This window comes from Thalassophryne amazonica, chromosome 6 (assembly GCF_902500255.1).
Source record: "Thalassophryne amazonica chromosome 6, fThaAma1.1, whole genome shotgun sequence".
NCBI lineage: Eukaryota > Metazoa > Chordata > Actinopteri > Batrachoidiformes > Batrachoididae > Thalassophryne > Thalassophryne amazonica.
In genome coordinates, this window is record NC_047108.1 from 121,650,263 (window position 1) to 121,674,954 (window position 24,692).

Below are 24,692 nucleotides of genomic sequence, written 5' to 3' on the forward strand. Positions count from 1 at the left end.
TGATTTTCACATCACATCATTTCCTTCCACTGAGGATGACTCAGAGCAAAAACCACCAAAACAGCAGTAATCATTAAATACAAGTCCACAGTGGAGCAGCTTGTGGCTGAGGGGTGAAGGAACATGCTACAGAATGCTATTTGCAGCGTCCCTGGGTATGAATCCAGCATGTCTCTCCATGTCTTTGATTCCCTGTCTCTTTCTCTGTGTGCATAATAAAGGCTGAAAAATGCCCAAAAATATATCATTCCACATCCGCAGTGCTTTACGCTCTGTTTCAAACAGCAGTGGCAGTAATTATACACAGACAGGCCGGGAAGCAATCACTCAGTAATATTTGTGTTTAATATGAGTTACACAGTGGAAACTCTTCCATCACTTACTGTATTTATGCACTTACTTCTTGCAATACAGTATTTCCATTACAGTGTCTGACTGTAAACCAACAGCCATAAACTCATCCTGTGACACATTCTTGATTAAAATCTCTACATTTCTTTATGTTCTTCAGACTTTGAACAGCAAACTCAAATCTTGGCATCATAAAATAAAACAAAATGAAATAAAAAAAAATATCAAAGCCAAAATAATGGAATGCATCAGTGTGATAACAAAATTAAAAATTAACAAAATTAAATTGTCACTTTTGTGGCCTGTTTAATGTCAAAAAGTCAGGGATGAACACATGAACATTTCCAAGTCACTGAATATGGCATACATGAGAATGAGACATCCTGAAAGTTGGCCGGTGGTCTGCAGCCCCATTGTTGGTCCTTCTGGGTTTTACACAAAATTAGACCCATTTGAAGCCTTATTTTGGAAACCAAGCAGACTCTTGAAAAAAGTCAGGAATACTTTGTCCAGACTGCCCTAAAAAATCCAGAATTCAGGAAAAATCACATAGTTCCTTCAACTTCTCCCTTTTCCCCTCTGGATTGTTGCAGCACATCCGACACATATCTGCATGTTGTTTAGGCACAATTTTACACCAGATGCCCTTCCTGATGCACATGGAGATTGGGCATGGGTGGCCAAGGGCAGAAACTGCTTGGCCACCATGCTTCCCAGGTTTGAACTCCATTTATATTAATCATTAAAGCTACAGTGTGCAAGATTTAGTGCCATCTAGTGGCGAGGTGCAGGCTGCATTGTGCTGTCGCCAATCACCATTTTGTGTCCCATGCTCCTTTGAATTCCCTTTTAATAAGTAATATGTATGATGGGTTCTTGAACATGTTAGCCTGCAGTGGCAACCAGTTGCCAATGAATAGAGGAACAACCACTGGTTTCTCTTTTTTATCTTCAGTCTTCTGGCTGTGCTTCAAAATGAGAGGGACAGAGTAAATATGTCCCTTTTCAGCTACTGCATCAACATGGAACATGACAGCCTCCATAAGAGGACCCGCTTGACATGAAGGCCTCATTAACCTTCTGAAAATGCATCGACTCACTGTTGCATATACGAGGTCTGTTAGAAAAGTATTGGACCTTTTTATTTTTTTCAAAAACTATATGGATTTGAATCATGTGCGATTACATCAGACAAGCTTGAACCCTCGTGGACATGCGAGAGTTTTTTCACGCCTGTCGGTTACGTCATTCGCCTGTGGGCTGGCTTTGAGTGAGGAGTGGTCCACCCCTCCCGTCGGAATCTCTTTGTCTGAGAACTTCCTGAGAGACTGACACTTTGCTTGATCAAAATTTTTTCAAAGACTGTGAGGCACATCGCAGTGGACACCATTTGAGAAATTCAGCTGGTTTTCTGTGAAAATTTTAACGGCTGATGAGAGATTATGGACTGTTGCTGTCGCTTTAAGGACTGCCCACGGAGCGAGACGTCGCGATGCGCCCTGAGCCACTGCTGTCTGCCTGTTTTGAGCTGAAAACTTCCAATTTAAGCCTCTGTTGACCCAAGACGTCGTGACAGAACAGAGAACTTTCAGAAGAGGTCGGGATCAGCAGTTTATCTGGACATTCCACTGTTAAAGGAGATTTTGTAATGAAAGAAAGTGCAGACGGGTTCGCGTGTCGGGACGCAGCTGGCGCCGCGCGCCGCCACAGGAAAAACACCTCCGTTGGAAGCCTTAAGGACAAGTTGGAACATGTCCAGCTGTTAAACAATTTCTCAGATACTCACTCAACTGAAAGCCATCAAAAGCCGCCTGGTTTTTACAAATGGTTATCAACACGGAGGTGTTTTTCCTGTGCCGTCACGACTCTTCTGAAAGTTCTCTGTTCTCTCACGACGTCCTGGGTCAACAGAGGCTTAAATTTGGAAGCTTTCAGCTCGAAACAGGCAGACAGCGGCAGCTCAGGGCGCGTCGCGACATCCTTAAAGCAACAGCAACAGTCCATAATCTCTCATCAGCCGGTAAAGTTTTCACAGAAAACCAGCTGAATTTCTCGAATGATGTCCACTTCGATGTGCCTCACAGTCTTTGAAAAAATTTTGATCAAGCAAAGCGCCAGTCTCTCAGGAAGTTCTCAGACAAAGAGATTCCAACGGGAGGGGTAGACCACTCCTCACTCAAAGCCAGCCCACAGGCGAATGACGTAACCGACAGGCATGAAAAAACTCACGCATGCGCACGAGGGTTCAAGGTTGTCTGATGTAATCGCACGTGATTCAAATCCATATACTTTTTGTAAAAAATAAAACGTATGTTAGGTTTATCACAGACCTTGTAAATATATGAGATGATGACTGAACAGATAGTTATGAATGCTATATCCCATTCTTATGAGAAACAGTTAAAATCAAACATACTGCAGCTTACAGGAATAGAAATAGTATAGTACTGCATGGTGAATCTATCTGAATGTGGCAGATCTCAAAATCTGACCATGCAAGAAGGAGACAAGTGAGGGAAGCCAACAACACACCCATGTGAAGCTTGAAGGAGTTATAGATTTCTGTGAGTGGAGAAATTGTGCAGTGTTGTTTTCATAGTCACAGAATCTTCTAACACCTTCAGAATTTTCATGGGCATTTTGGTGCCTTCCCTCACATGTCAATCAATCAATCAATCAATTTTATTTTATAGCGCCAAATCACAACAAACAGTTGCCCCAAGGCGCTTTATATTGTAAGGCAAGGCCATACAATAATTACGTAAAAACCCCAACGGTCAAAACGACCTCCTGTGAGCAAGCACTTGGTGACAGTGGGAAGGAAAAACTCCCTTTTAACAAGAAGAAACCTCCAGCAGAACCAGGCTCAGGGAGGGGCAGTCTTCTGCTGGGACTGGTTGGGGCTGAGGGAGAGAACCAGGAAAAAAACATGCTGTGGAGGGGAGCAGAAATCAATCACTAATGATTAAATGCAGAGTGGTGCATACAGAGCAAAAAGAGAAAGAAACACTCAGTGCATCATGGGAACCCCCCAGCAGTCTAAGTCTATAGCAGCATAACTAAGGGATGGTTCAGGGTCACCTGATCCAGCCCTAACTATAAGCTTTAGCAAAAAGGAAAGTTTTAAGCCTAATCTTAAAAGTAGAGAGGGTGTCTCCCTGATCTGAATTGGGAGCTGGTTCCACAGGAGAGGAGCCTGAAGCTGAAGGCTCTGACTCCCATTCTACTCTTACAAACCCTAGGAACTACAAGTAAGCCTGCAGTCTGAGAGCGAAGCGCTCTATTGGGGTGATATGGTACTATGAGGTCCCTAAGATAAGATGGGACCTGATTATTCAAAACCTTAAGTAAGAAGAAGAATTTTAAATTCTATTCTAGAATTAACAGGAAGCCAATGAAGAGAAGCCAATATGGGTGAGATATGCTCTCTCCTTCTAGTCCCCGTCAGTACTCTAGCTGCAGCATTTTGAATTAACTGAAGGCTTTTCAGGGAACTTTTAGGACAACCTGATAATAATGAATTACAATAGTCCAGCCTAGAGGAAATAAATGCATGAATTAGTTTTTCAGCATCACTCTGAGACAAGACCTTTCTAATTTTAGAGATATTGCGTAAATGCAAAAAAGCAGTCCTACATATTTGTTTAATATGCGCTTTGAATGAAAAAAGCAGTCCTACATATTTGTTTAATATGCGCTTTGAATGACATATCCTGATCAAAAATGACTCCAAGATTTCTCACAGTATTACTAGAGGTCAGGGTAATGCCATCCAGAGTAAGGATCTGGTTAGACACCATGTTTCTAAGATTTGTGGGGCCAAGTACAATAACTTCAGTTTTATCTGAGTTTAAAAGCAGGAAATTAGAGGTCATCCATGTCTTTATGTCTGTAAGACAATCCTGCAGTTTAGCTAATTGGGTGTGTCCTCTGGCTTCATGGATAGATAAAGCTGGGTATCATCTGCGACAATGAAAATTTAAGCAATACCGTCTAATAATACTGCCTAAGGGAAGCATGTATAAAGTGAATAAAATTGGTCCTAGCACAGAACCTTGTGTAACTCCATAATTAACTTTAGTCTGTGAAGAAGATTCCCCATTTACGTGAACAAATTGTAATCTATTAGACAAATATGATTCAAACCACCGCAGCGCAGTGCCTTTAATACCTATGGCATGCTCTAATCTCTGTAATAAAATTTTATGGTCAACAGTATCAAAAGCAGCACTGAGGTCTAACAGAACAAGATATCAGCGGATGACAGGGGATATGCGGCGCGTTGGTTGTGTATGTCCTGTGTATGTCTTCAGTAGGTGTTCAGGCAGTGATGCGGATCTCATCCGCAGGAGGATTTTTGAGCCACTCAAAAATCCTGGCTCCAGACATGCGTGCCTCTGCGGATGATCACGGACGTGTTCGGATGGCGGCCGACTCATACAGTAATGTTACACGGTTATTGCGGTTGTTTGGCGGATGTGGGCCACTTTTGTGCCACATTTTGTCCGCAAATCCTCTTAAACGCCAGTGGGACAGGGCCCTTAGGTCACCGGTTAACATCCAAGTCCTGCAACCATACAGTGAGACATGAAGCACGAGGAGGTTAAAACTTGGACTTTATTCTCCTGCAATGTAGCATTGCCAATCATCTCTGTACAGTGACCAGAGTGAGCCTCAGACAAAATGTTCCAAGAGCCACCAAACTGGAAACTTGGACAAACCGCACATAGCCGCACGACAAACAGGGTCTCCTGCAATGACCTTGGTACTGGGTTGAAATTGTCAGTAAAGAAAATCCATACCATCTTCACTCACCCCATCCTAGGATGTAATACCAGAATAACTGTTGCTCCCCAACAAAGACGGCTACGATGATCAGCGTGTGGAGGTAGATGCCTTCACACAGCATCCAGAAGTAGGTAGACGCAGATGTATACTGGTTTAGCACAGTTAAGACCTTACAGCTCAACTAAAGGGCAAAACAGACACAAGGGAAATGGTAAGACATCATTAGAAATGCATCACGATGCATTACAAGAATTGCAATATTCTGGGGACCTTGCAAGGCATATTAGAAGGGTATATGAAAACCAACAGTTTGTAAGGTTAGACCTTACTTGTGTGAAGCACCTTGAGGCAACTTTTTTGTGATTTGGTGCTATATAAATGAAAACAAATTGAAAATTGAAATTGAAAACAGTATTTTCCATGCAATTCAATTTATTTATATAGTGCCCTAACCTTACCAACAGCCCCTGAGCAAGCACATAGGCAACATTGGTAAGGAAAAAACTCCCTTGGACATTTTTTGAGGAAGAAGCTTGAAGCAAACCAGACTCTGGGGGTGACCAACTGCTTAGGACATACTAACAATAACAAAGATCAATTAAACAAAGTACAAGCAGGAATTTTCATACGTGCAAAATAAGAACAGGAAAAAAAAAGTGGTTATAGCCCTTCAGCAGTTGTCATCGAAAAATGTTCCCAGAGGGTGAAGCTCTTTAGTATGCAAACTTGATCAAGCTGCATCCTCATACAGAGAATTGCAAAAAGGGTGCTCCACTCCACCACAACCATCCGCGAAAGAGTCTGACGACCACACCTCAAGCAAGAAAGAGAGAACAGAATCAATCAGCTGGAACTTACAACTCTCAGAACACTATTTCTCAGCGGTTAAATAATAGAATCACAGACAGGATACTCGTGTGTAGCATGATTTTGTTGCACGCACTGTGTCGTGCAGAAGAGTAAACTCATCTTTAATGGGTGTAGACTGAACGTGAGAGGGGCGCTGGTGCGTGCAATTGCATAAAGAGAATTTTGAAATGTTCAAAAAAATCTTTCATTCATAAATGTCATACAACGTTGCATGATCTACTCGCCAACACTACGTGCAGGTCATCAAGTCACGTAAAGAAGAAGAGGACAGCGTGAGTGGTTGCGTCAGCGCACCACATCAGAGTGCAGCTCGTCTGAACGATTATAATGAGATGTTAAATCTATCACAACATACTTTTACAGCTGCACACAAGAAGGAAAGAACATGCAACTGTTCTACCAAGCCATGACAATGTAAACATGACCAGGCACCTAAGTGGCTCTACTCTACTCTTTTCTACTCTCCTATTTTACGCTTTCTTTTTAGATATACCTTTGTATACTGGCATAGTTCCACCTTAGAATTGGAATATATATAAGATATACCTTACTGAATTTTCATGACAAATAATTACCATTTTAGACGGCTCCAAATGCTTTCTCCAGCTCATTCAGCGCGCGCTTGACCAGCTACTGCTGGAGCGGTCCTCTGTGATTCAGGAAGCAATTAGAGCTGTTTTCAACAGCTAACTCGCAGAGAAAATGATTAATCTACCACATCTGCTTGATTAATCTGAACAAAATTAAGACGGGGAGGAAAAAGAAATAGTTCAGTACAATGCTCATATCTTAGTCATACAAAAAGGAAAACAGATGGGTCTTTAATGTGGATTTGAATGACTCCAGAGATTCAGACTGTTTTATCTCAGCAGGCAGATCGTTCAACAGAAAGCTCTGTGGCCTGCTGACTTCTTTTCCAGTAACCTTCCTCTTGAGAACAGCAGCGGTACATAAGGTTTAATTCTGTTGGCCATATCAGAGCTGCTAGGCCATGGAGGATTTTGTGTGTTAATAACAAAACCTTAAAATCTGATCTCACATGGACAGGAAGCCAGTGAAGGGAGGTCAAAAGGGGTAATATGGTCAAACGATGGCTGATTTGCACCTAATTTGTATCTTTGTTGTATGAACGGTCAGATCAGGTGAACAAACATGAATGTGAACTGTCCAAACAAAAGTATTATGACCTGCAATGAATAAATAATTGAATAAATAAATTTAATTTAGGTCAATCCGGCTGATGATGTGAGTCTAGTATTCATTAGTGCTCGCAAGTTGTAGATTTCATAATAGGAACTGACCACAAGCAAAGCATTTCATTTGATAAATCCACACATTGTTCTGTTGATCGTCGGGGTGTCTGGAGCCTATCCAATTTAATATATAATAGGCAGATATAAATACTGTATTTTGCACACTATTATATAATGTACTTACTTATAGATTATAAAACACAGTACCCTCAAATTAGGCTGATTGTAATTAAAAGTACTTATGTGAGGGTCAATATGGCGACCTGTCCAGGGTGCACACTGCCTCCAGACCAGCGTATGGCAGGATAGGCTCCAGCCGCCCCATGGATGGATGGATGCAGAGTTATAAAACAATCTGGTTGCTCACAGAGTTGCTGGCAATTAAAGCCTGGTTATTGGCTGCAGTGAGGGAGCCACATAATAGTAACGATGGAATTCAGGATGAAGGAGAGAAACATGTTCTTGTGGAGGGAGATTCTCTGGCAGCTCAAGCTCCTGAGAGAGACAGAGAGGATGTTTATGTCAGTACTTACTGTGGGACTGCGTGGCATCTTTAAAACAGATTATTTCTGTATACTGAATTTATGTTAATATCCCACACCAATATCAGAGCGTCTTCAATTCATGAACATGGTTATTGTATAAAACACACAGTGGAACAGCATAAACCAATTTTTGGTATTACAGACAAATGAAATCAGTACAGGAACACGGTTTATAAAGTATGTAAAGAGTGTAAACAGCTACAACAAGACTCACTTGAAATAGGAGAAGATGATCAGACAGACAATCAGGGAGACAATAGATAGTCCATGACCCACCATGGCCAGGTAGTAGAGACTGATGGCAAACTGTCGAAATCAAACAGTGCATCCATTGCTCAGTGCTTTGTTGCATTGGATATCTACTGGAATTGTGCTCGTACAATGTATGTGCATAAGGTTCCAGTGTCTGCACAGCTACACAACAAAAGTACAGCTGGTACCTATTATCTAAGTTACATTTAAGTCCTGAGAAGGTTGTGTTACTATGGTCCTGATTATTCCACTCTGTGGTCACTGAAGTTAACATTGTTGGTTATCCACTTTATGACTGGGACCCTGGAAGTTCCCATATAAACAATTAAATTAAAAGTGAGTTTAGATTTCTGCAACTTTTTGTCAACTTAGAAGCCTGTTAACGGCACCGTGTCTAAGCAATAGCAAACAAATCCCCATCTCATCACGCAACATGGATTTTAATAAACAATAAAGATAATATTTCACTATTAACTTTATTATAGGACAATAAACATGAAAACATGAAGCAAATTGTATGAGACTTTCCTGTCCTAATGCTTGTTTTGCCACTGAATCTACCTTTGCCATTGCAGAGCAACACCAAGGCATAAACAGTGCAGCTAAACTAAACAGAGCACAGAGCAATACAGCATGATGCAGCAAGCCAGAACATGGTGAAGCACAGTGTAGCACAGAGCAGCAAGAAGCAGGGAGCAGCACAGTGCAGCAGCATGGAGCAGTGAGCAGCTCGGTGGAACAGCACGGAGCGGGAGCAGCGCGTGCAGCAGCACGGAGCGGGAGTAGCGTGGTGCAGCAGCACGGATCGGGGAGCAGCTCGGTGCAGCAGCACGGATCGGGGAGCAGCTCGGTGCAGCAGCATGGAGCAGGGAGCAGCTCTGTGCAGCAGCACGGAGCAGGGAGCAGCTCTGTGCAGCAGCTTGGAGCAGGGAGCAGCGCGGTGCAACAGCTTGGAGCAGGGAGCAGCTCGGTGCAGCATCATGGAGCAGGGAGCAGCTCAGTGCAGCAGTATGGAGCAGGGAGCAGCTCAGTGCATCACTGTAAAGTGCTTTGAGCATCTGCTTCAGATGGAAAAGTTCTATAGGAATGCAGTCCCTTTACCAAGGTGCAGCATGGAGCAGCACAGTGCAGCATGGTTCAGTGCAGCACAACGGAAGGCTAGCTAGGAATTTTGCCTCACAAGAAGGTCTTGGGTTCAGTTCCACCAATGCCCACATCCTTTCTGTGTGTGAATTTGTATGTTCTCCCCAAGTCTGCAGACGTTTCCTCTGGGAACTCCAGTTTACTCCCCATATAGCGATACGATATACTTTATTGTCTCCAAGGGGAAATTCGTCTTGGACGTCAAGTGCTCTGCAGACATTTCTGTCTCAAGAAATCAATAAATACAACAAAAAACTGTACACTGCTTGCACACCAATGGAACATTCACAAACATATTGCACGTTACCCATATATACAATTAGCAGGGGTGTTGGCCAAGTGGTTAATGCGCTTGGTTTCAGTTCAGAAGGTTCCGGGTTCAAATCCCACCCCTGCCACATTTCTCCATGTAATGTGGAGTTGCCTCAGGAAGGGCATCCAGCGTAAAACTTGTGCTAATTCAACACGCAGATCCACCTTGGATTTGCCGTGGCGACCCCGAGTGCAAACAAGGGAGCAGCCGAAGGGACTTACTTTACCCATATATACAATTAAAACAGCATACAGGAAAAAGATAATAAAGTTAAAATACACACCTTACTTGTACATATCTACACATGCACACACACATATGTTGGCAGTTTCCTCGCTTGCGAGGATAGTGGGAAGGCCTTTTTTTTTTTTTTTTTAGTTTATTTTCTACACGCCCTCTGGTGGCTGAAAAGTCCGATGCGGGATGCACAAGACCTGTTACACTTGGGGCAAATGAACACTTGAGTAGGCTGGGCTTGTGCTGCTGCCCACTCTTTCTGTCTTTGATGCTTCTGGCGTGAGGCCTCACTTCTTTCTGCCTCAAACTTCAGGCTGGCGGATTTGATGCTGGAACGCTAGCTGAGTCTATCTGTAGCTAGATGCTGCCATGACTGATGCTGAATGGCTGCAAGGGAGCTGTTTCTTCAGCTGGTCCTTATAGCGCTTTTTGGGGGCCCCTTGGTTTCGTCTCCCTTCCTTGAGCTCGCCAAAGAGAATTAATTTCGGCATGCGTGTATCATCCATCCTGGCTACGTGACCTGCCCAACGAAGCTGTTGTTTGAGTATAATAGACTCCATGCTGGGCAATTTGGCTCTGGTAAGGATGCCCTCATTTGAGACGTAGTCCTGCCACTTGATCCCGAAGATGTTTTGGAGACAACGCTGATGAAAGCGTTCCAGTAATCTGATCTGCTGGCGATACAGAACCCAGGTTTCAGCTCCATACAGGAAGGTAGGGACCACAATGGCTCTGTGGACCTGCACTTTTGTGGAAAGGCGCAGTGCATGATTCTGCCAGACTTTCTTTGAGAGTCAACCAAAAGAACTGCTGGCCTTGGCAAGGCGACTGTCTAGGTCCTTGGCAACAGATGCGTCATTTAAGATAACACTACTGAGATACGTGAAGTGCTCTACTGCATTCAGGCTGGTACCCTCGATGTTGATTTGGGGTGGGGTATATGCTGTATGGGGGACCGGTTGATATAGGACTTCTGTCTTTCTCAGGCTGATGGTGAGGCCGAAGGCTCTTGCTGCTTCAGCAAAACAGTTGACAATGTGCTGCAAGGCTTGCTCCGTATGGGCGACGAGGGCGCAGTCATCTACGAAGAGCAGCTCCATGATTAGCTGTTCTGTGATCTTAGTGTGGGACAGAAGGCGCCGCAAGTTAAACAGACTTCCGTCGGTTCTGAAGCAGATATAGATGCCGTCTGTCAAGTCTTCTTTGGCCTCACGAAGCATCATGCTGAAGAAGATAGAGAACAGAGTGGGTGCAAGGATGCAACCTTGTTTGACGCCATTTGAGATGGGGAAGCTGCCGGACAGAGTCCCGTTGTACTTCACTTGTCCCATCTGGCCTTCATGCAGCTGGCGGATGATGGTGAGGAGCTTTTGAGGGCAGCCAAGGCGTGCAAGAATCTTCCACAAACCCTCACGACTGAACGTGTCAAAAGCCTTGGTTAAGTCTATGAAGGCTGCATAAAGGGCCATGTTCTGTTCTCTGCACTTCTCCTGGATCTGTCTCAGGACGAGATCATGTCAGTGGTTCCCCTGTTGGCCCGAAATCCGCACTGACTCTCGGGAGTATTTTTCATGCGATATGGTAGGGGGTAAGCCTGTTGAGCAGCACTCAAGTCAAAATCTTACCTGCTACTGAGAGGGAGAGTGATGCCCCGGTAATTAGAACAGTCGGACTTGTCGCCCTTGTCTTGTACAGGGAGGGGCCTTGAAAGTGAAAGCAATCTTGGAACGGACCAAGCGATGATCCATATAGCAATCCGCGCTAGGCATCACCCTGGTATGTAGTACGTCTCTTCTATCATGCTGTCGCGTCAGAACGTAGTCCCAGAAGGTGCCAGTGTTTGGAGTGTGGGTGTCTCCAGGTTGCTTTGAATCTCTCTTTCTGTGGAACAGGCTGTTGGTGATCGTCAAGTCATGTACAGAGCAGAACTCCAGCAGCAGGCGGCCATTGTCGTTACAGTTGGCCTATGCCATGTTTCCCTAGAACGTCCTTCCATACATCGGAGTCGCGGCCCACTCTGGCATTGAAATCTCCCATGATGAGGAGCTGTCCTGGGTGTCGACGCGCTGTAGAAGGTTGTGCAGATCGCTATAGAAAGCCTCCTTAACTCCGATGTCGGCCTGCATAGTGGGGCATACACACTAACAATAGTGGCAAAATCCTTGTTGTTGATGGGGAGTCAGAGTGACATGAGTCGGTCAGAATGTCCAACTGGCAAACTGTGTAACCTATGTGCTATGGCGCTCTTAATCATGAACCCGACCCCTGAGAGTCGACGATCTTCTTTAGCCTTCCCTGACCAGAACAGTGTGTAGCCTGTGCCTTCCTCAGTGAGTGACCCTTGGTCTGCAAAGCGCACCTCACTGAGTGCAGCAATGTCTATGTCAAGTCTTGCTAGCTCTTTGGCGACTAAGGCTGAGCGTTCTTCGAGGACGATCGCTATTGTCTGAGTCCATCATTGTGGGTACATTCCAGCACGCAATTTTCAGGTTGTTTTTCTTTTCGCACCGCGTGTAGTGATGCCCGTTGGCAGCGGTGAGCCAACTGGGTCTAGTGAGACAAGCCATGTTTAGACCACCTTTTCTAGGTCTGTCTCCATGTGGAGCAAGCAGGGCTATCCCTAAACAGGGCTGCTTGGTCACCCAGGGCCCTGCCGGATGATGCTGTTGTCTCGGGTCAGCAATCAAACGACCATAGCTCCTGAGCCGCCTGCATGCAGGATCGAGACTGCAGCTCCCAGTGCCATCATGCACCTGCTGTTTTCGCCTCTTCCCATCGCTGCAGGGCTTTCCTTCCCACCTGCGCTCGTTGCTTAAAGTGGGAATCAGCTCGCGCACACCAATTACATCTTTAGGCAAGGTGGCACTCCACAGTGGCAAAGACAAGCTGAGACGGCTGTGGCGACCACCAGGCTGTAGGTTTTACATCAGAGTGACCTTCTACTAGCCTCTGGCTAAAGAACCTTCCTCAGAGGCACGGGGGCAGTAACCCAGGCTGGGGGTTTAACATCAGGGTTTTCCTTCCCCTAGGTGGACCCGCCTTAACAGGGCTAATGAGTCCCATGTACCCACTGCTATAACCCAGTCAGCTGGGAGGCTCATGATGGCGGGAGTGCCTAGATCCCGTACAGGTCATGGACCTACCACTGCCATACTTGAATAAACAATATCTGTGTTGTAAAACAACAACAACAAAAACACAAAGCCAACCTAATCAAAACCAAAGTGAGTGCAGCTCCAGGAAAACCTACCTGACACAATCTAAAACTGACTGAAAATAAATCTGACTCAATCTAAACCGAAAACAACTCATCTACCTCCAAGTAACTATAGCTTGTAAGCTACAAACGGAATATCAAATCAAATCAAATGTATTTATTTATTTATATAGCGCCAAGTCACAACAGTCGCCCCAAGGCGCTTTATATTGTAAGGCAAGAGCCATACAACAATTACAGAAAAAAACAAAACACACATATATATATATATATATATATATATATATATATATATATATATATATATATATATATATATATATACGAGGGCTGTCAATAAAGTATAGGTCCTTTTTATTTTTTTCAAAAACTATATGGATTTCATTCATATGTTTTTACGTCAGACATGCTTGAATCCTCGTGCGCATGCGTGAGTTTTTCCGCGCCTGTCGGTGACGTCATTCGCCTGTGAGCACTCCTTGTGGGAGGAGTCGTCCAGCCCCTCGTCGGAATTCCTTTGTCTGAGAAGTTGCTGAGAGACTGGGCGCTTTGTTTGATCAAAATTTTTTCTAAACCTGTGAGACACATCGAAGTGGACACGGTTCGAAAAATTAAGCTGGTTTTCAGTGAAAATTTTAACGGCTGATGAGAGATTTTGAGGTGATACTGTCGCTTTAAGGACTTCCCACGGTGCGAGACGTTGCACAGCGCTCTCAGGCGCTGTCGTCAGCCTGTTTCAAGCTGAAAACCTCCACATTTCAGGCTCTATTGATCCAGGACGTCGTGAGAGAACAGAGAAGTTTCAGAAGTCGGTTTCAGCATTTTTATCCGGATATTCCACTGTTAAAGGAGATTTTTTTAATGAAAGACATGCGGATGGGTCAACGTGTCGGGACGCAGCCGGTGCGGTGCGGCGGCACAGGAAAAACACCTCCGTGTTGATAACCATTTGTAAAATCCAGGCGGCTTTTGATGGCTTTCAGTGGAGTGAGTATATGAGAAATTGTTTAACAGCTGGACATGTTCCAACTTGTCCTTAAGGCTTCCAACAGAGGTGTTTTTCCTGTGGCGGAGCGTCGCGGCAGCTGCGAGCCGACGCTGCAATATATATATATATATATATATATATATATATATATATATATATATATATATATATATATATATATATATATATATACGCTCAGCGCAAAGCAACGCCGTGATGAAGCCTCACGGGACATGTTCACAATCGGATAATCACACGACTGGAAAGCAACCGGAATCCGTCTGAAATCCACCTGAAAGCCGTCCTGCGAGACCAACACCGAGGTGGATTTGTCCCGCGTAATGAACGGCTCTGTGGCGCGTCCCTCCGCTTTTTTTTCCATGAAAAAAACTCCTGTAATGGTGGAATGTACCGAAAAAATGCTGATGTCCACATCTTCTGCCTTTTTGTGAAAGTCAGACGAGGTCCCGGATCAACAAAGCCTTCACGTTGGAAATGATCTGGTTGTTTCAGCGGGGTGTGAGCCTGTCGATGGGGGCTGGGAGCGCGCCGCGCTCTCAGCAGTTGTGGGCCGTCCTTAAAGCGGCAGTAACACTCCTTAATCTGTATAATCCCCATAAAATCATCCCTGAAAGCCATATTAATTTTTTGAATGGTGTCCACCTGGAGGTCTCTCACAGTTTCTGGAAAAAAAATTGATGCAGCAAAGCTCCAAATCGTTCAGACATTTATTCGCAATAAAAATCCGCTGAGAGAGTGGACCACACCTCACTCAAAGGTTGCTCACAGGCGAATGATGCAACCGACAGGCATGAAAAAACTCACGCATGCGCACGAGGGTTCAAGCTTGTCTGACGCAATCACACGTGATTCAAATCCATATGGTTTTTTTAAAAAATAATGTCGGATACTTTTCTAATAGACCTCATACATACTCCATACATACACAAACATACTCAATCTATGCGCTGTATATTCGCGGTCATCTGCTGATAGCCGCAATTGACAGGGATTTGCGGCTTGGCAGCGGACTGGAACAGTGTGTAAAACGGATATTTTGCGTGCCCATCATGTCCACATCATGGACTAAAATAAGTTGTAGCGACTGCATACAGACTGTCCACGAATAAAGCGTTTTTATTACGTCTGCTTTGCATCTGATTTGCGGCGGATGCAAATCAGATGCGCTGTGTTCACAGCTGGCCGCCGTTCTTTGTTCTACCGGCTGCCACGCGCTCTGCGCTGGATGCTGCGTATATAAAATAATTATTTCGTGGTGGATTAATCATTTTATTCTGCAAATTGGCTGTTGAAAACGGCTCTAATCACCTCCTGAATCACAGAGGAAGCTGCAGCTGGGCCGTTCGCACGCACGTGTAAGCTGCAGAAAGCATTTTGAGCCGTCTAAAAAGATAATTATTTGACTTGTTTACATTGTCAAGGCTTGATAAAACAGTTGCGTGTTTTTTCCTTCTTGTATGCAGCTGTTACAGTATTTATTCCTGTTTATAACAGATTTACCTTCTTGTTATAATCGTTCAGATGCGCTGCGCTCTGATGCGATCCGCTGACGTCACCACTCGCCCTGTTCGCTGCTTGTTACTCCAGTCAACTTGTCCAAGTCCACAAAATGCTCCAGAGGCTGTATTGTTGGTGTGAATAGTGATGCCGATGGCCCGAGTGCACTTCTTTTATGACCGCAATACAGATGGCGTGCACGCGCAACATGTGCGCGATGCATTCATAATACACCCGTAATATTGCTGTTATAATTGCAATGCGTCTGATCCGTTTCCTCACCACATGCGTTATACAACCGTGATTGTTCATCATATATTCGCTATATATTATTAATATATCCGTAATTCATACTGGGACATTTATTTTTTGGCCATTTTTGTTGCGAACGACAACGAACGCCCGTACCTTGTATACTCAATTCATGCGCAATTAATCCTCTCCCCAGTGGGACCGGGCCCTTAGTTTCACTGCCCTTAAACGACGTAGTGTTAACCTGGATTTGGACTGTGGCTGCCCACTGTGCCAAATGGGGAGTAGGTGGATGAGTTAAATGTGATCACAGCTGATCATTTGGTTTGATTGTGTGTCTGTGTTTTGGGTACCTTGAGTTTATCTTTGGTGTAGACCTGACACTGGGTGTAGTTCGTCCAGACTCTGTTGCTCTCTGGATGGTGGAACCACTGTCCATTAGGATTACATACTTTGGTAACCTTCTCTGTCAGAGAAACAGTCATAATTAAGAAACATTTCCACTGGTTTGACTTTGATCAAGTTACATGTCCTATAATGAAAAAATAGCAGCAGTCAGGTTTTTACATCACATTATTATTATAATATTATTAGTTTCAGAAAAATACTTGTGTGTACTTCTCTCTGGATTTACTGACATGTTAGTGTCAGTTCCTTTATGTGTGTGTGTGTGTGTGTGTGTGTGTGTGTGTGTGTGTGTGTGTGTGTGTGTGTGTGTGTGTGTGTGTGTGTGTGTGTGTGTGTGTGTGTGTGTGTGTGTGTGTAAGGTCTCACCTCCAGGGTCAAAGTCGTGAAAGTATTCAGGACACATTTGCATGACAGTTCCTGGAGGTGTGTCCCCCCAACACAGCCAGCCGTCCCATGTGCGATTACAATACGTACCTATAGGGGGCAGTAATAACAGGTGTTTCAAGCAGCAGCCTGCAAATGTCTGTGTGTGTGTGGGTATTTGTGTGTGTGTGTGTTTGTGAAATACTAAGACAAATCAACAGTCTTAATGTCACTGCTTTTATATCACTGTTTTTATATAAAAATCCATAGCCGGTTCTGTTTAAGTTAACGTTAACAGACACTTGTTTACATTTGTTGTTATATGTATTGGTTGTTACGGTTGTTATTGTACGGTGTAGCGACACTATTGTGCTTTATACTCTAGCTTTATTTAACTTTTTGGTTAGCAAGGTGTGCTAGGCTGGTTATAGGCTAAATTACGGTAGCTCTTCTGGCTATAGTTGGCCAACTTTCGGGATTTGTACTCTTTTACATGATGTAGATTTTTAACGCTTCTTCAGTTTAAATGGTTCTTTAACAGATAGCGATGGATAGTATCTAAGTTTGGGGTTTCCATTAGAAAGTATGTAGAGTACGGAATTTGTCTTTCTATAGTAACTATCCATAACTTCCGCCCTTCTAGTTTTCCAGTGGTTTCCATTAAGCCAGTGGTGCCCAAAGTATTCCACAAAGTGCCAAGAGGGGGCAGGTTTTCTTTGCAGCCACTGACTCCAGCAGGTGATTTCATTGAGCAGATGGGACGAGTTCATCACCCTCTTGGCCCTTTCTGGAATGCTATGGACACCATTGCTTAAGCAGAGTGGGTTCTGATTAGTGTTGGGCCGAGAGGTCGCTTGGGAACATCAGGAAGTGTGTAGTACTGAAGTTGTGTCAGGAAGGATAGTCTGTGCAAAACACGCACCAATTCCCAATGCAGATCTCTGCTGAAGACGTAAATAATTTCTGTCTTGCACATCTTCATACGGTGTGCTACTGTAATGACTTGCTCTGAGTTGTGTTGTGTTTGTTGACTCCTCCCACTCGGTCCACTTGGGACGCAAACTCACAATCTCCGGCATGGGAGGCGGTCGCTCTGACCACTCGGCTAAAAACCCGGGCTCTGGCCTAAGGAGCCAGATTATCCTTTTCTTGTCAGGGGGAGTGAAGCCCTTTGACTTCCATATGCACAGCGACTCCTGCTGGACTCTGTCACAGTACCACTGTGCAGCACACCACACGGTTTAGAAGGAGTTGTGTTTGCAAGATTCATGGACAGACGAACAGACGGGGTGATTCCTGTATACCCCGCAAGCCTTTGTTTGCTGGGAGTATAAATACGTGAAAGAAAGCATGCGCAGAAAGACGAACCGGTAATAAACTAAATCAGGTCTTGCAAACGGTGAACAGGGGCCAATCCGTAGGACACAGTCCACTTGCATTACATTGGGTTTAATGATCTGTAATTCTCCACATTTTCAGGCGCAGCGTTTATCAGTTTACATTTTTGTATATAGCCCCAGAGTTAGTTTTTCAAGAGTTTTTGTGGCTTTTTTTTCTTTTTAATTACTGTTGTTGTTTAGCAGATGTGGTGGTTTGGACTGATTTTCTTTTGGAAGAGAACACTGCACAAACTGATATTTGATCATTCTTAAACCACCATTTATTGAATATGCTGCAAATGTTTTATGCTTCCGAGGAGGAACTTTTTTTCATGTTTCATTCACTCAGTTGGATCACTTATCTGCAAATTGGTTCACTGCAGCAGGTCTGCTTAACTTCAAGCACAAAGCTGGTCAACAATAGACGGAAACCTGACTTTACCAGGGTGCACAGCGGCATGCTGGGAAATCCAGCACAAAGGAACTTTTCAAAAGCAGATAAGTGATGAAGAAACAGTCACTGGGATGAAAACAAAGAGAAAGTTTCCTTTCTTTCAGAGTTATTTCCTCCTTTTCTAGCTCAGTCTGGATGCACATTTGAAACTGTAAGTTGATAGTTAACAGAACAAATAGCCCAAAATAAGCAAAACTAATATGTTCAAAGAACACGTGAATTTATTTAGTAAGGGGAACAGTATTGTATTTCTGTCCACAAATCAATCAATCAATCTATCTATCTACCTACCTATCTATCTATACTTAAAGCCAGAAAGTTGCCATTTGAAATGACTTTAGTTTTGTGTCATGTCTGTGATCTGCTTTTTTTCTACAAAATTAAACAACTGAATGAACATCCTCCGAGGCCGGTGATTCCATAATTTTTGCCAGGGGTTGTATATGTATATGTATATATATATATATTCGAGGTCTGTCCATAAAGTATCGTACCTTTTTATTTGATTTTTTTAACTATATGGATTTGATTCATATGTTTTCACGTCAGACAAGCTTGAACCCTCGTGCGCATGCGTGAGTTTTTCCACGCCTGTCGGTGACGTCATTCGCTTGTGAGCACGCCGAGCGTCCTTAAAGGGGTCCTTAAAGCTGTACTAACAGACCTTATTCTCTGTGAAATTTTCACCGAAAGCCAGATAAATTTTTCGAATGGTTTCCAGGTGCCAGTCTCTAACAGCTTCTGAAAAAATTCTTATGGAAAAAAAGCCCAAATCATTCCGCCATTTCCAGACAATGAAAATCTGACGACGGGGCGGGACCAATCCTTCCACAAGGCGTGCTCACAGGCGAATGACGTCACCGACAGGCGTGGAAAAACTCACGCATGCGCGCAAGGGTTCAAGCTTGTCCGACGTGAAAACATATGAATCAAATCCATAGAGTTTAAAAAAAAATAAAAAGGTACGATACTTTATGGACAGACCTCGTATATATATATATATATATATATATATATATATATATATATATATATATATATATATATATATTCAATTTCATTCTCAAAATTAGGGTTATTTAAAGTAAGTAGGTCATCAATGTAACGGAAGGTATTATTAAAGGTTTTTGCTGAGTTACTTTTAGTTTTAAGTTTATCTTTCATAAATTTATATTCATAATAAAAAAGGAAAAGGTTAGCTGAAAGTGGAGCACAATCTGTTCCCATAGGTATCCCTTTTGTTTGTATTGTTAAAATTCTGTTGCCAGCCTCTATATAGATGTTGTCTACAAAGAATTCTATATGCTCAATCATATTTTCCTCAGTTATATTATGATAACATGTTGATGTAGTGTTATACCAATATGTTGTGCTATCATTTCTAATAACGATATATTTAGAACCTCTAATTCTAAAAGCTTCCTTGACTAGTTCACTGATACTATATATAAGTTGGTCACGTCGGATGTTAGTATACAGGGTAGAAAAATCAAAACTATCAAAATGTGTAGCTACTTTAGTTTTGTTTAACTTTTTTAGTTTATTTAAAACCTCTGTAGCATTGTAAACACCGACATGCGACTCTGCCCGCACGTTCTTTCATTACAAAATGTCCGTTAATGGAATGTCCGAATAAACTCCTCATGCCGACTTCTTCTGAAAGTTCTCTGTTCTCTGACGACTTACTGGGTCAACAGAGCCTGAAATGTGAAAGTTTTCAACTTGAAACGGCGAGACGCTGCCGCCTCGAAGCGCAGATCGCCGTCAGGCACCGTGGGCCGTCCTTAAAGCAACACTACCAGACCAAAATCTCTCATCAGCCATTAAAATTTTTACAGAAAACCAGCTGAATTTATCGAATGGTGTCCACTCAGTTGTGCCTTACAGTTTTTGAAAAAAATTTTATCAAACAAAGCAGCAGTCTCTGAGCCATTCCTAAACAATGAAAAAATCGACGAGAGGGTGGGCGACTCCTCACTCAAAAACTGCCCACAGGCGAATGACGTAACCAACAGGTGTGAAAAAACTCTCGCATGCCCACGAGGGTTCAAGCATGTCTGATGTAATCACACGTGATTCAAATCCATATGGTTTTTGAAAAAAATAATAAGGTCCGTTACTTTTATCACAGACCTCGTGTGTGTGTATATATACTCAACAAAAATATAAACGCAACACTTTTGGTTTTGCTCCCATTTTGTATGAGATGAACTCAAAGATCTAAAACTTTTTCCACATACACAATATCACCATTTCCCTCAAATATTGTTCACAAACCAGTCTAAATCTGTGATAGTGAGCACTTCTCCTTTGCTGAGATAATCCATCCCACCTCACAGGTGTGCCATACCAAGATGCTGATTAGACACCATGATTAGTGCACAGGTGTGCCTTAGACTGCTCACAATAAAAGGCCACTCTGAAAGGTGCAGTTTTGTTTTATTGGGGGGGATACCAGTCAGTATCTGGTGTGACCACCATTTGCCTCATGCAGTGCAACACATCTCCTTCGCATAGAGTTGATCAGGTTGTCAATTGTGGCCTGTGGAATGTTGGTCCACTCCTCTTCAATGGCTGTGCGAAGTTGCTGGATATTGGCAGGAACTGGTACACGCTGTCGTATACGCCGGTCCAGAGCATCCCAAACATGCTCAATGGGTGACATGTCCGGTGAGTATGCCGGCCATGCAAGAACTGGGACATTTTCAGCTTCCAAGAATTGTGTACAGATCCTTGCAACATGGGGCCGTGCATTATCCTGCTGCAACATGAGGTGATGTTCTTGGATGTATGGCACAACAATGGGCCTCAGGATCTCGTCACGGTATCTCTATGCATTCAAAATGCCATCAATAAAATGCACCTGTGTTCTTCGTCCATAACAGACGCCTGCCCATACCATAACCCCACCGCCACCATGGGCCACTCGATCCACAACACTGACATCAGAAAACCGCTCACCCACACGATGCCACACACGCTGTCTGCCATCTACCCTGAACAGTGTGAACCGGGATTCATCCGTGAAGAGAACACCTCTCCAACGTGCCAAACGCCAGTGAATGTGAGCATTTGCCCACTCAAGTCGGTTACGATGACGAACTGGAGTCAGGTCGAGACCCCGATGAGGATGACGAGCATGCAGATGAGCTTCCCTGAGACGGTTTCTGACAGTTTGTGCAGAAATTCTTTGGTTATGCAAACTGATTGTTTCAGCAGCTGTCCGAGTGGCTGGTCTCAGACGATCTTGGAGGTGAACATGCTGGATGTGGAGGTCCTGGGCTGGTGTGGTTACACATGGTCTGCGGTTGTGAGGCTGGTTGGATGTACTGCCAAATTCTCTGAAACGCCTTTGGAGACGGCTTATGGTAGAGAAATGAACATTCAATACACGAGCAACAGCTCTGGTTGACATTCCTGCTGTCAGCATGCCAATTGCACGCTCCCTCAAATCTTGCGACATCTGTGGCATTGTGCTGTGTGATAAAACTGCACCTTTCAGAGTGGCCTTTTATTGTGGGCAGTCTAAGGCACACCTGTGCACTAATCATGGTGTCTAATCAGCATCTTGATATGGCACACCTGTGAGGTGGGATGGATTATCTCAGCAAAGGAGAAGTGCTCACTATCACAGATTTAGACTGGTTTGTGAACAATATTTGAGGGAAATGGTGATATTGTGTATGTGGAAAAAGTTTTAGATCTTTGAGTTCATCTCATACAAAATGGGAGCAAAACCAAAAGTGTTGCGTTTATATTTTTGTTGAGTGTAATTTGGCATGAGGTGTTAAACTACCTTAAAGAAAATGCTCCTTTTTCCCTGTTTGGGGGAATAGGAATTTTACTCCAGGCACCAATGATTTTGGTTTTAAGTCATGGGTGGATAAAGGGATCAGTAAAGTATCAGATCTATACGACAATGATATCCTTTTAAGTTTTAATGAAATCAAGGACAAATTTAATGTCAACTCAAAACACTTTTTCAAATTCCTTCAGATAAGAAACTATATATCAAAGACTCAAAATTCCCTAGCTCTTCCCACTCAGAATTCACTGGAATTGGCTGTGGTGAACCATTATGGAGCAGCAAGGCTCATCTCTAGAATTGACCAAATCATTATAGCTGGAAGTAAAGAATCATCAGAGGATAAAAGGCTTGCATGGTGTGCAGATCTTAACGAGGAAATTACAGTAGAAGAATGAAAGGAGATATGTTTACAGTGTCAGGTTCAAACAATAAATAGACGGTTCAAGTTATTACAGTATATATGGTTGATGAGAATGTATATTACCCCGGAGGTACTACAGCGTATTCACCTAAATACACCTGACACATGTGTCAAATGTGGTACATATAAAGGTAGTTTATATCATTGTATTTGGGAATGTTCCACCATTCAAGAGTTTTGGAAAGTGATTATTACAGTCCTATCAAAAGTAGCTAATGAACCTCTTCCTCTGTGTTCTAAACTGTGTATATTTGCACTTTTTCCGGAAAACTGTGCACTTAGGAAGTTTCAGAAAAAGATGGTCATAATGTGTCTTCTTGAAGCCAAATATAAAATTGCACTGTCATGGAAATCAGTTCATAGGCCAAGTATGCAAAATTGGGTTGAGGGGCTATTGCAGAGTATTGCTATGGAAAAACTGACTTATATAGTTAAGGAGAAATATAATACTTTTGTGAAGATTTGGAGATCATTTATGGAATTTCTGGAAGGGGATGATTTTACTGCAGCCCTGTAGTCTGCTATTTTTGTGAATACACATTATATGCCTGTCTGCCGCTTCTCTTCCCACGTGTTTTTTTTTTTTCTTCTTTCTTTCCCCTTCTTTTTCTTCTTCTTCCAGTTTGGAATATTGTGTGCTTTAGAGTATCAATGGATGTGCCTTTATGGTCTATTGTAAGTGTTGTTTCTGTTTGTAGTAAAGTTAATAAATATATTTGTCAAAAAAAAAAAAAAGAGTGACATAAATAGCAAAATTCTGTTGTACTTGCTCCATTTCAAGAACCTTGACTACAGGCTGCTGTGGGACACAACAGTGAACCTGTTGCCTATAGTAGTAGATGTACATGATGTTGCACATTCTAAAGTCGCCTAATTAAACCTACATACAGATTAATTTGTATTGAGAATATTGTGATTAACTGTGATGGAATGAATGTGTATGTCATCATTACTGTCCAATGCATACCGGTGATCCCTAACGGGATAAGCAGGAGAGGGCCAATGGATACTGCGATCAACCCTTACGTGCGATTATAAGTGGGACATGTGTTCCAACATGACGACCTGTGACTAAACAGAAGAATGGCTACAAGCCTCATCACCTTCTTCTTTATACGGTGGATCGTCAATTATCTTCAAGTAGCACTCAAACTGCGCCGCCAGGATCTGTTGTCTGGATTTTCCAAGGACGCTGGACATATCACTGAAAGTCTCCTCCTGCTGCTGCTCCTCCACTTCCTTTTCTACAGCCTCCGTGGAGCCCACGTCCTCACACCAACACATCTGCATGTCAATAAGCTACGTTAGATGTATTACAAGCGGAAATTTTTTAAACTGCAACATCTTGCAATTATTTCTGCTTACATGCTTGTTTTGACAAACTGCAATATGTGATTAATATTTTTCTTGTTGGAATGAAATATTTATTAGATTAAATCATGGGTTTGATGGGAGTAGAGGAAAAAATTAGCAAATAAAACATTTATTTGTGTAATGAAATATGATCAAGTTGTTGCATTAAACAGGAATATGACACAGCACAGAATAAATACTAAAATGTCCAAAAGAAACATGCATATGAATGACAATAATATTAATAATGCGACTGTCATTGTTATTTTATTATTGTTATGATTGACATCTGCCCTCTTTGACGTTGACAGAAAACACAGTGACGTGTGTAATGGCCAAATTCAAAATAATATCCAAATGTATCGATCCAAAACAATATAAAAGTTGTGTTTATTTCCAGAGTTTTATAGTCAGGAGTGTTGAGGGGACAAGGTCAGGGCAGGTGTGGGAGCAGATGTGGGTACTGTATGTTTTGGGTACTATCTTGGGAACCGCCTCAAATCCTAGGCGGCAACCATTCAGGCAGACAACCGGTCCATCCCCACCTCTCGAAAGTTGCCATTTACGTATCTGCTGCAGCCAGGTGAGATGTGGATGTCCCCCTTGGTGTTCTGCAGCCAATGGGGTCCTCAACACTGAAGCAGCTTCATGCTGGATCATGCCCAGAGTTCTTCTCATCAGAGTGTCCATAAGGAAACGTTCATTTGACACAAGGTCATTACAAGGTTGTCTAAGGATCTTCTGATCTACTGATTAGCGTTCAAATCTCACAACCATAC

The 24,692-nt window shown here is 43.0% G+C and overlaps 1 protein-coding gene across 1 annotated transcript in view; it reads right to left on the bottom strand.

The window, feature by feature from the left end:
• Window positions 1-24,692, bottom strand: part of calcrl2 (calcitonin receptor-like 2) — a 158,302-nt gene that overhangs the window by 80,066 nt on the left and 53,544 nt on the right. The window contains exons 3-6 of the mRNA XM_034173295.1: window positions 23,664-23,844; window positions 16,502-16,609; window positions 16,081-16,193; window positions 8,022-8,113 (exon numbers count right to left, since the gene is read on the bottom strand). Coding sequence (XP_034029186.1) covers window positions 8,022-8,113; window positions 16,081-16,193; window positions 16,502-16,609; window positions 23,664-23,844 — 494 coding nt within the window. The remainder of the gene's footprint in view (window positions 1-8,021; window positions 8,114-16,080; window positions 16,194-16,501; window positions 16,610-23,663; window positions 23,845-24,692) is intronic.